Source organism: Macaca mulatta, chromosome 10, assembly GCF_049350105.2.
Source record: "Macaca mulatta isolate MMU2019108-1 chromosome 10, T2T-MMU8v2.0, whole genome shotgun sequence".
Taxonomy (NCBI): domain Eukaryota; kingdom Metazoa; phylum Chordata; class Mammalia; order Primates; family Cercopithecidae; genus Macaca; species Macaca mulatta.
The window spans coordinates 107035994-107048401 of NC_133415.1; the positions used below are offsets into that span (position 1 = coordinate 107035994).

General features: G+C 41.2%; 1 protein-coding gene across 1 annotated transcript; it reads left to right on the forward strand.

The window, feature by feature from the left end:
* Window positions 1-352: 352 nt before the first annotated feature.
* On the forward strand, window positions 353-11562 carry PFDN4 (prefoldin subunit 4). The gene is made up of 4 exons (NM_001266117.2): window positions 353-486; window positions 6568-6675; window positions 7533-7673; window positions 11216-11562. The coding sequence occupies exons 1-4, from the start codon at window positions 463-465 to the stop codon at window positions 11345-11347; spliced, it is 405 nt and encodes a 134-aa protein (NP_001253046.1). The 5' UTR covers window positions 353-462; the 3' UTR covers window positions 11348-11562.
* The last annotated feature ends 846 nt before the right edge of the window (window positions 11563-12408 follow it).

Consider the following 12408-nt stretch of genomic DNA (forward strand, 5'->3'; position numbering starts at 1 on the left):
GCACGTAAGTCTCACACCCTATTTGCCAAGGCCATTCGTTCCTAGCTCTTTTACAGGGAGGTCAGCTTTCTCAATGCAAGTCTGTGGGACGGATGCAGAAAAATTCCCCCAGCCTCCCCTTTGATCCTGCCCCAGCTGGTCCCCGCCACGCTGAGGGACGCGTACCCTGGGACGCGCACCCTGCTGCCCGCAGCCGGAGCCGTTCGCCACACCCCCGTGTTTATGTCGGCCCACGGGGGTTGCCTGTCCCTTTAATTGGCATGTACCAAGTCTTTCCAGGTCACATTTCCTCCCTACGTCCCAGCCGTTTGGAATCATTAGCCAAAAGTCCAAGAGGAGGGAATGTGGAGACAGTGTTGTATTTCTGCGGGGAGTTCTGGGCCGACCGGGAGCGAGAGAACGCTCGAGGACGAAGCGCGCCATTGCGGCCCTCCCCGCCGCGTGCCGTAGTCCAGTCCCAAGATGGCGGCCACCATGAAGAAGGCGGTGAGTGGGGCGCTCGGGGCTCTGGATGCGCGGGTGGCGCCGAATCTCGGCCGCGGGGGTTGGGGCGCGGGATGCTGGGGGTGCGCAGCTCCGAAGCCCGGCGTGGGACCCGAGGCCGAGGCCGAGGCCCTGAGAGCGGCCCCGCGGCAAGGCCTGCCCGCGCCTGGCGCCCTGAGCGTTTTCCTAGGCACCTGGCCAGCCGAGGCGGGGAGCCGGGGCTGGGGCCGGGAGCCTCCGAGGGCCCTGGGCCGCCTCCCGCGATGCCGAGGGTGCCCCCGGGGAGTCTGAGGAATCTGCAGCCCCAGCCTTGCCCCTAAGGTGTGGGAAGTCGAAGGTCTCGTTGAGTGTGGTTGGCCTTGACTCGGGCGTTGCACCGGCATGATCGCATTAGCCTCATTGGTTATGGGTAGCTGCTGCTGGGACCGTGGTTACGGGTGAGGAAACTGAGGCCCAGAGATGGGAAGTCACCTGCCTCAGGTTACGCAGCTCATAAGGGGGACAGCAGGTTCCTGCATCCCCGGATTATCAGGCCCAAGAGCCCCCGTGTCCAACCCGGAGCTGCCCATGTCCACGCTCTATGCCCCTGAGTCCTCCAGGCTAAAACCAGTATTTATTGAAGACGGACGATCTGCCGGCCCAGCAGCCGGCCCTTTATCCGTTATCCTCCCCGCAGCTCAGCAAGTGCAATGGGTTCCTCCCCACTTTGCAGGTAGAGAAACTTAGACACAGAGCAGTTAGGGGCCCCAAAGTGACTCAGCTAGTAAGAAGCTGAGCTGGAGTTCGAACTCAGGTTTGGTTTGGTTTTTCTCAAAGCACACCTATGTAACCACTAAGCAGGCTAAACTTCCATGTCGGGTTTATAAATCCGTGGCTTCCCAGATGTGTAAAGATAGCTAGACAGAAGAAAAAGAAAAGTGGAGAGGGGGAAGGAAATAACGACTGACAATTTGGGGAGCTTTACAGTGTGCTAGGTATAGCTGTACTTTTTTTTTTTTTGGGTGTATTGTTTATCTTATGTACTTTAGGGGAGATACTGTTTTTATCCTTATTTAACAAATGAGAAAACAGGCACGGAGGCAAAGCTAGCATTTAAACACAGGCATTCTGACTCCGGAGTCTGAGTTTTAAACTGCTATAGGGGGTCTTCCATGAGAATCTCTTGGCTGGCGGGATTTGCATTCATTCCACTTTTAAGACCACATTAGAACTTCCTTTGCTTTACCCCCATCCAGTACCACATAGTCTATGCCATCTGTGCCTGGTGTAGGGTGACCCATTGCCCCGTTTTATATGAAATTGAGGGACTGCCAAAACTGGGAACGCCCCAGCTAACTCAAGATGTGTTGCTCACCCTACTATTCTGCCATCCAAAAATTCTTACTGAGTCCCAGAGTAGGGTCCAGGGCCATGGTGATTCAAAACAGTATGAAACTTGGTGAGATTCACTTCACCTCTAGTTTGTGAAATTGGGCCCTCTGGTGTTAGGTATGGCCTTTAATTCCTTGAAAGATACTAGTTGTGGTTCACTCCGTTTTATAGGTATGGAAACTGAAGTGCAGAGAGGTGAAGTAAATGGTCAAAGAGGAAATGGCAGAAGAATGATTTGAACCCTGGATTTTGATTGCAAAATTTCTAATTATCAACTTTTGTTTTCCCCCTTTCATTGATTCAGTAAATTTTTGGGGGCATGTAATATGGCATAGTCTCAGTTTTAAGTGGAGACAACTGCGGTGACCAGTGAGGAAGTTCTTCTCCCCTTATTCTTATAGCCCCAAAGAACGTATGTTCCAGGACAGAGGCAGGCATTACTCACATAGTCACACAGAAAACTAGTTTCTCTGGTGAGAACTGTGAAGGAAAAGTACTTACGAAATGAGGGCCAAAATGAGGTCTGTTTTGAGATCAGAGAAGGCTTTCCTGGGAAAGTGCCATTTAAGTTGAGATCTGTGAGATTATGTAAGGAAAGAAAGGGAGAGTTGGATAGAGAATGAAGCATTCTAGAGAGGAGTATCTGCAGAGACTCTGAGTACATTTAATACAAGGAAGGCCTGATGGCAGATAATCAGGGGAAGAAAGTTTGAGCCATGATGGGAAAAGAACTTGTAGAAGGGTAGGTGGTGGCCAAAATATAAAAGATCTTCGTTAACTTTGAAGCCTTTGAGAGTCACATGATAGATGTAATGTCCTCCTGTAGATGTTTCCAGTGTTATGAACAATTCCCGATAGATTATCTTACATGTACGCTTTTCCCCTTTGCCCTCAATGGGAGAAAACAAACATGTATGCCAGTGAGTGAGAGTGAGACAGAGAGAGAGAGCCCTTTGAGTTTAATGAAAAGCAAATCATGTACAATCTGGAGTACTTTACATTTGTAACACATCGTTATCTCTCAACTGGTCATGATTTTGCTGGGGAGAATGTTTAGATGAGATGATTCAGTACTCTCATCTCTAAAGTTCTGCCTTCTAAGATCCAGTTCTTGACCATAAGGAGATCTGCACTTTGATTTCTGTTGATTATCCTACATACAAATGTTCTTTCCTCAGAGAGGCTACCTTTGACCTTTATCTAAAGAAGCCTCCTTCACTCCCCAGGCCCCCAAAACTTTCTTCTCCTAAGCTATTGTATTTTCATCATCACGTTTGTCACCATCGAACATTATCTCGTTCATCTTGTTTTTTTCTCTTCCTCCACCAGGATGTATGCTTGCCAGGTGGGATAGTGGCTCTCTTGTCATGGCATATAGGAAACAGTAATTGTTAAATAAACTACTGCATGGATGAAAGTTGAATACAAAAATTAGCTGGGTATGGTGGTGTGCACCTGTAGTCCCAGCTACTCAGGAGGCTGAGGCACGAGAATCGCTTGAACCCAGGAGGTGGAGGTCGCAGTGAGCCAAGATCACGCCACTGCACTCCAGCCTGGCGACAGAGCGAGACTCATCTCAGAAACAAAAACCAAAAAAAAAAAAAGAAAGTTGTTGAGTACAAATACAAAGCAAAAGTTTACATCATACAGACTTGGTAGATATGTTTTTAAAAGTAAAAATAAAAGACTGAAATTGGCCAGAATTTATTTCTAGGGACCCAGCTGTCAGTGCAGACTCCGAGTAATACCTAGACTTGGTGTGGGGCATGACCGAGTATGGTTCTGTTTCCTCCTCTAATCCCGTAAGATACTAGTTCTCAAGAAAAGAGCCCGGGGAATTTTAATTTTTACCTTGGATCTCGAGCAGGCGTATTTCTCTTTGGCCTAGCAGAATTTCCTTCTAGATCTGGATCTGTTCTTTGTAATGATTTTTGATAAGCAATATTCAGGATATAAAATGCTTGGCTATCATTTGACTGACTCCATCATCAAGCTTTCTCCCACATGTTCGTTTTATCAACCCTGTAAGGTAGGAACTAGCTTCTTTTTACAGATAAGAAACCTGAGGAGGTTCCATAGAATTGGGTAATTTGCCCAAGATTCCTGTTTGCTTGGATTGGATTCCAGCCTGACTCTCCACCATTCTGTGTGCTGCCTCCGATACTGTAGGATATGAAGAGCTTCCAGAAGAATGCACATACTATACATGCCATTTTGCATACAGTCTCGGGTTAAATTGACCTGTCAATGTCCATTGACCCTCCCCTAGTTAAGAATTACCCACTTCTGGCTGGGCGTGGTGGCTCACGCCTGTAATCCCAGCACTTTGGGAGGCGGAGCCTGGCGGATCACCTGAGGTTAGGAGTTCAAGACCAGCCCGGCTAACATGGTGAAACCCCTTCTCTACTAAAAATACAAAAATTAGCTGGGTGTGGTGGCACGTGTATGTAATCTCAGCTACTTGGGAGACTGAGGCAGGGGAATGGCTTGAACTCAGGAAGTGGAGGTTGCAGTGAGCCGAGATCATACTACTGCACTTCAGCCTGGGCAACAGAGTGAGACTCTCTCAAAAAATAAATAAATAAATAAATAAAATTACCCACTTCTTGCCAAAATGCAGCTTCAAGAAATGTAGGAATATTCTAGGACAGTGAGACTAAAACAGAAGCCTCTGTTAGCCATCAAAGGCACTGACATCTTACCTTCTGCTGTAAACAGCACTCCGTGGGCGGCATGCAGTGTATTTGACTCACACATCAACTTTAGCCCTTAACCCCAGTGGGAAAACCACCAGAAGGATCTGGATACCAGGGGCCAGGTCTGTGCTGATGGCTGTGGTTTGGTGGGGCTACAACAGGAAATACCTGCTTTGGAAAGACAGAAAGCAAATAGCCAAATTCTCTCTACCACATTTTGGAAACTATGTGTTTATGAGTTTGATCAAGCATGATTTAGGTTCAGATTCAGAAACCATGTATTAGCCTCAGTTATGTGCCAGGCAGTCCTGCACTGGATCTGTTCATGTGAATGGCTCTGTTGAGCCCTCACTGTGACAAATGCATCTCTAAATACCTGCTAAGGTTTTTAGGGGTTCAGTATTTAACCAAATGGCATCTACTCTTCAGGCAAACAGGAACTCTTCAGAATTCTTTGCTGTCTGTTTGCATAGGGAACTGACAGTTCTCACTTAGGCAAAATGACTTGTGTGCCAAGATATAGACTTGGTTTCTTGAGTGTAGCTCAGTGTTCCCCAACTTCCATATTCATCAAAATTATGCATATGGTTGAACACTCAAAGCTAGACAGAGTGTGATGTAAAGAGTTTTTTCTGGCTATCTTCTGGATTGTTGAGGTGGAATGAGAGCCTGACAAAGGGGAGGGCTATGTGATATTCTGACCACTGAGCTCTGTATTGCTCGACACGGCCTTTCAACCTCTGAGAAATAAAAGGTCGCATACTTTAAGTCGATGGTCACGAGAGACCAGGTCAGGGATGGACCTGGATGTTGTGAGCTCATTACTGTTATTGCGAAAGAACCAAAAGTAGTTCTTCAGTATGAACTATTTTTATACACACACAAGTGTCTTTCCTCCTTTAAACTAGAATCAGGTGCTCTGGTTTTCATGTTATAAATGGAAGGGAAACCCTAAGGAGAGTCTGGTTTTATTTTTTAGCTTTATTTTTTAAAAAATATATGGTATCTCCTTGAAAATCTGATGAAAGCAGGCATCCTGCTGCCTCTTCCAAATGTTCCTAAGCCTGTGTACACACTCACACACACACGTGCACATTTCCACAGACCCCTGTTCGCATTCAGTTTCCGAGAACTCGTGGACCTGTGCGACCTCTGGAGCCAGTCTCCCTGGGTTGAAATCAAGCTCCACCACCTACTGGCTGTGTGGCTTTGGGCACATTATATAAAGTGTACCTCAGTTTCTCAATCTGTAAAATAGGACTGGTGATCCTCCTTAATAAGATGGATTGGAGGATTAGCAGAGATAATAAAGTACTTATAGGAAGTTTTGGCACATAGTAAACTCAATCAGTGTTACCTATTTTTTTTATTATTTAATGGGTACTTTATGTTATCCAAGTACTCTTTATTTGCAAATTTGTAAATTTAATCACATTAAATATTAATTTTTAAATACTAAACATTCAGTTTGCTTCATTTTTTAGTGAAGTAGACCTTATTAAGACATTTAAACAGATCCTACATTATAGACATAATTTTTGCTATGAATGGAGTATAGCCACTGAAATGTACAGTGACCCTTTAGCCAGTAAGCTCATGCAAGTTTTAGCTCTAAGGAAAAAAACACTACTCTGAGACATTTACCAATATATTTGACCGCGTGACTTTTTGTTCCCTGGGTCATCTTAATGAAAGAATGCTCCAACTTGAGAAAGTCTGCTCTGGGCCAAAAGTTGGCTTTTTTCTTTCCTTTTAAAAGGACTTATTAATTGTTCTTTATATCTGCAATTTTTTATAGCTTAGGAGTTTATTTATAGAGTATCAGAAAAGTTTATAGATTTATGAACAAACCTTAAGCTGGTGTAGCAAAGAATAAGGCATTTGTTAAATTCTGGACTTCATGTAATTCTTGACTGTATGAGTGCAAGTAGCTTATTGAGTTATTGTTGAGAAATATAAAAAGCTAACTTATAACTTCTCCATTAAAATTTTACAAAAACTTAAACACTTTTTTCAGGCTGCAGAAGATGTGAATGTTACTTTCGAAGATCAACAAAAGATAAACAAATTTGCACGGAATACAAGTAGAATCACAGAGCTGAAGGAAGAAATAGAAGTAAAAAAGGTATTGAAAATAATTATTAGAAGAATAAAATTTTTTTGTACTATAGCTACTAAAACTGAACTCAGTTAACAAGTGAATATATATTTCTCTGGGCTCTTTGTTGCAGATGAATAATGTGATTCACTGTAGTTAAGCAGAAAGTCATTTTTTTAAAGGGATATGCGATAACTTACAGAATTATTGAGGAACTTGAGTCTAGACCGAGGGTCCAGGAACAAGTCTTGGAGAACTTGGCTGGCGATGGAGCAGCTGTTGTGGCCTTCACTGATCCCAGAGTCAGCTGTCTTCCCAATGAGGAAGCCACTCTTGCAGATCTAGGAACACCAAGCTGCTGCTGCCAGTGCCACCTACCCCTGTAAATCGGGGCCCGTGTCCAGTCGTCTCCCTTGAGTTGAAATCCGGCTCAAGTGCATTTGACTGGTGGAATTGAAGTTATTATCACTTGTGCATGCTGGCAGAGCATTCATTACCAGCATGATTTACTTGCACCCTATCAGCAAGCAAGGCTGAGAAATGTAGGTTGGTTTTTTGGTTTTGTTTTTGTAGGAGGGCAGAATTCACAGTTGAAAATTGTTAAAATAGAAGAAATTCTGAGTGACCATAGGTGCCTGCTGTCCACCACAGGGTGCTTATAGCAATCTGAAAATATCCAGAGGACAATGCGTTAGATAGCTCTAGGTGCTTGCTTGTGAAATGTCCTCTAAAAAGTTACAAATTAAAGTCTTAGAAATTCTGATGTGGTAATAATACCTTTGTGAGAGGGTCCCTCAGAGAGTTGGTGTCCCCAAATTACAACTGGCCTTTAGCCTGCGTCAGAGAACTTTGGATACATTTTCTTTGCCATTTTGCATTTATAGAAACAACTCCAAAACCTAGAAGATGCTTGTGATGACATCATGCTTGCAGACGATGACTGCTTAATGATACCTTATCAAATTGGTGATGTCTTCATTAGCCATTCTCAAGAAGAAACACAAGAAATGTTAGAAGAAGCAAAGGTATGTTCAAAGTTAATTCTGAAATTAGAATTTATATCATTATAAAGAACATGTCATTGTAGATGTAGGGAAATAGTGGATGCTAGCGATAGCTAATACTTCCTGCCTTGTTAAGTCCCAGACATGCTCTGAATGCTTTGCCAGCAGGATCTTATTGAATCCTAACAATGACCTGTTATCCCAATTTAGGGACAAAGAATAGAGGCTTAGAGAGGTTACAGGATTTATTCAAAGTGACACATAGACAGTGGTCTTCTGACTCCAGAACCTTGCTCAAAACAAAGTATTTAGAAGGTATAGCATATATTGAAGCAGAAAAGAAAAATCCCCTGTAACTCTACCCAGAGGTAACCATTCATAGTGAACATTTTCCTGTATTTATTTTATGTTCTCTCTGCCTCTCTCCATGTAGTTTGCTTCCCAGTTTGGACAGTTAATGTTCCAGGAGGAGCATTTTTGCGGTTTCGTTGAATGTTTGTTTGTCCAGCAGATACTCATTGGGAGCCTGCTCTGAGCCAGGCACACAGGCCTTTTCAAAACATCGTTTTTGATGACTGTTTAATATCATGTTGATGGTTATCAACTGGGGTCACGGGTCTTATTGTTAGCATTAATTTGTTTCCAGTATTTTGCTGTAGTAATGTTACTGTGAGCATTCTTCTACATAAATCTTTGTTCACATTTAGAAAATTGTTGTGAGGAAATAGAGAAGTATAATTACTGGGTCAGCATATGAGTTCTCTGATAGTATCTGAGACATCTGATACATGGTATGAAATTTTCAGTTCACATGCCTTCTAACTATATGGCAGGGACAGTCCCATCGTTTGTCTATGAGAAGCTGACGGCAATTAAACCTTTCCTAATGCTTTTGCTAATTAACCTGATTGCTGAAAATGATAGTCGCTCTTCTTCAAATGTCATAAAAAGCAAAACTTCGTATGAATGAAACCCACATTTAGTGAATCTGGGGAAGAACTATCATTTACTCCTGTGTCTTCCCATGCAGGCATGTTGTATGTCTCCCTTATGTTTAAATCTTTTCTTCTTGGTCAAATTTTGTGATTTTTGTTCTTTTTATTTGTTTAACCATTTAAAAAATGTTTGGAAGTATTCCCAGATAGTTCATGGTTTTTGTGGCTATTGTGAATCCCCTGCCCCATGCAGAGATAGATACTGAACCTTGATTTATTAATTTTTTAGTGTTTGAGATGGAGTCTTGCCCTGTCGCCCAGGCTGGAGTGCAATGGCGCAATCTCGGCCCACTGCAACGTCTGCCTCCTGGGTTCAAACAATTCTCCTGCCTCAGCCTCCCGAGTAGCTGGGATTACAGGCGCCCGCCACCACGCCCAGCTAATTTTTGTACTTTTAGTAGAGACAGGGTTTCACCATATTGGGCAGACTGGTCTCGAACTCCTGACCTTGTGATCCACCTGCCTCGGCCTCCCAGAGTGCTGGGATTACAGGCGTGAGCCACCTCACCCGGCTGAACCTTTATTTTTTTACTCATTTGTTCATTCTAGAATTCTAGAATGAATGAATTGAGTGCTTACTCTGTATCAGGTTCTGCCCTGTACTGGGGATAATTGGGGACAACAAAACCTGCCTAGCCCTTGCCTGCATGGAGCATATAGTCTAGATGGAAAGAAAGAAAAGTAAACAAAACTGATAATGAGTAGAAAGTGGTATGAGGATAGACGTGGCTTTAAGAACATAGGGAGAGGAATCTATACTAGTCTGGACATCAAGGGTCAGGGAAGGGCTCCCAGGGAAAGTGCTCAGCTAGCAGCTGAGGAATATGTGGCTATTAGCCAGAAAGGGGCGGAGGGTGTTCTAGTCATGAGAAGCAGCATGTATAAACGGCCATAGGATGACGGTGGGCAAACATAGACCTGCAAGAAGATGTATTTGCTGGAGATTTGGGAGCACCTGAAATTGTGGCCACATCTTGGAGAACTCCAGTCAGTTGAGTTGAAGAAATTGTACTTTGTCTTAGCAGGGGTCAGCAAACTTTCTGTGAAGGGCCAGAAGTATACATATTAGGTTTTGTGGGCTGCACGGCCTCTGCCGTAATTGGTATGAAAGCAAGATGAGTCAATCTGCATGGCTGTGTTCCAATAAAACTTGACAGAAACAAGCTTCAGGCTAGATTTGGCCTGTGGGCTGTAGTTTGCCCACTCCCGTCCCAGAGCAAAGAGGAGCCTTCAGAGATTTTTGGAAAAGAGAGAGATGATTGGACTTGTGATATTAAAATAACTTTCTAGTGTCTTATTTTACTTATTAACCAGTGTTTCTCGGTATAGAAATTTAGAATTTATCCCTTTCTAGCAGCCATATGTCTTATTTCTATTTCTTGTTTTGTAACAGTGATTCTCAAACTTTTAGCACACATAAAAATCACAATCACCCACAGGGCTTGTTAAAAATTCAGATTGCTGGGCCCAACCCAAAGAAGTTCTTTCAGGAGGGCTGAGGTAAGGGCCCCAGAGTGTGTATTTCTGACAAGTTCCCAGGTGATTTTGTCCCTGATACTGGTCTGGGGGCCACCCTTTGAGAACCATTGGCTAGATTTCTAAAACAGCAACACTGTCAATATTAGATGTTCTTTTGTTTCTAATGTTAGTGGGTATTTGGTTTGTATGATTTCATATTTTTTTGTCATGTTTAGGGAAAAAAATTGTTTTGATCCTAGCCAGGAAGGAACTTATGACTTTTTTTTTTTTTTTTTTAAACAAAGAATATATGTTAACATTTAATCTATTAATGAGGGAAGCATTAACATTACAAAACTGGTTTTAGAATTGAAGAGGCTAAGTATCTATAGATAGGTAGGTAGAGAGAATTGTCCTTTGGAATTGTATTTTTAATTATAAATTGACAATTTATAATTGTATAAATTTATGGGGTAAAACGTGATGTTATAATTTATTAATACAATGTGAATAATTAAATCAAGATAGTTAACATGTCTATCACCTCAAATACTTAGAAAACTATCTGACTTTTCACTGGGCAAAGCTGCTCTGTCTTACAAATGAGGCACTTTTTACCACTCTTTTCCAAAGTGTAGCCCCAGAGGTCTCAAAGTCAGGGCAAATTTCTGCCAGATTTGGATCCTAAGTTGTTATTCTTCATTATTGGTGGTTGGTGGTGTGAGTTTCTATCATTTCCTGTAGTCTCATAGTTATTTTTGTTGTTGGAAAAAGCTGGGTTAGAAGCCAGCAGGCCCAGGAGAAACTGTTTATAGAAGTCTTTGTATTTGCTTCTTTATTAGAAAATAATTTAGAAATTAATTTTTTACTCTTTTTTGGATCAGCAGAAACTGAGAAAACAAGCTTGATTTATTCTGTGATAAGCAAGTGTGGACCGTGAATTCAAAATGCCCGCATTCAGACACTTAGACCTAATTATCAGTGTTACTTAGCTGCCTGTCCAAGTTTAGAAGGTTCTTGACCTAAAACTCTTCCCAAATATTATTTCAGACACAGATGCTCAGAAATCATCCAATTGAATAGAATTAATTTAAATTATTTTTTTTCCAGAAAAATTTGCAAGAAGAAATTGATGCCTTAGAATCCAGAGTGGAATCAATTCAGCGGGTGTTAGCAGATTTGAAAGTTCAGTTGTATGCAAAATTTGGGAGCAACATAAACCTTGAAGCTGATGAAAGTTAAACATTTTATAATATTTTTTTATTTGTTTAATAAACTTGAATATTGTTTAAAATGATAATTTTCCTTCTTCAAATGACATGGAAAGCAAAACTTTTTTTTTTAAATTTTCATTTATTTAATGGAAACTTGCCTATTTTCACATGTCTGCTTATTTATTTTATATTTTTAAAAGAAGACAGTATTCACCTATGTATTTTGCATAACGATTATATCAAGTCTAGGAGCTTCGTGTCATTAAAATCAGTTAAGCAATCTTTCCTGTTTCTATATTATTTAGAATATTTGTTGTTGCAATTTTCACATAAGAAAATTTAACAGTTGTGTCATGTTGTTTCTGTCTGATTTTAATTGCTGTCTAATGATGGGGAAAGCACGACAAAAAGATGTACAGTCCTGCATCCTTGCTTATTTCACAACTAAAGCTTTGTCACGGACTTCAGAATATATATGTATATATTTTATTTAAATATGTTACATATTATATTTAAACATACATATTTAACATATTTTTTACATACCTATTAATATCAGAGATTTGAGTAAAAGAGTGGGTAATGTTTAAACATGTGCCCTTTATACAAACAGGGCAGAACCACAGAAAAACATCTTAGAAACCGAGAGATGTGCAGAAAGAAATGTTTAGTGTTTTTTTTTTTGTTGTTTAATTTTAGATTTTTGGTGCTTTGTAATTAATTGGGGTTTATATTGATAGAGATGTGGAAGTTAAACAGCTGTGTACTTAAAAGTAAGACTTATTTCTTAAATAAAGGGTATATTTCCTCCCACTACCCCACAAAAGACATACATTTTGGGATTTGGGAAACCTGTGTATTAACTTTCCAGTAGATGGCACTGATGTGCCAAAATGTGAATGGAAGGATCTTAACACAAAAGTGAGGAGATTGTTAGGATTGAATATACATAATTTTAGAGGAAATATTTTTAATTTTTAAGGCTAAACTGCGTATGTATTTTTTGGTTCAATGTTTATAAACATGAATTCAGGCTTAAAGATAGATGATTATATAATTTATAAAATTCTTAATATTATAAAGGCAATT

Excerpts from the sequence above, each read along its gene's own strand:
- PFDN4 (NM_001266117.2), top strand. The coding sequence starts at position 463 with ATGGCGGCCACCATGAAGAAGGCG. Across the intron at positions 487-6,567 it reads CGGCCACCATGAAGAAGGCG|GCTGCAGAAGATGTGAATGT; the intron begins GTGAGTGGGGCG and ends CACTTTTTTCAG. Across the intron at positions 7,674-11,215 it reads AAATGTTAGAAGAAGCAAAG|AAAAATTTGCAAGAAGAAAT; the intron begins GTATGTTCAAAG and ends TTTTTTTTCCAG.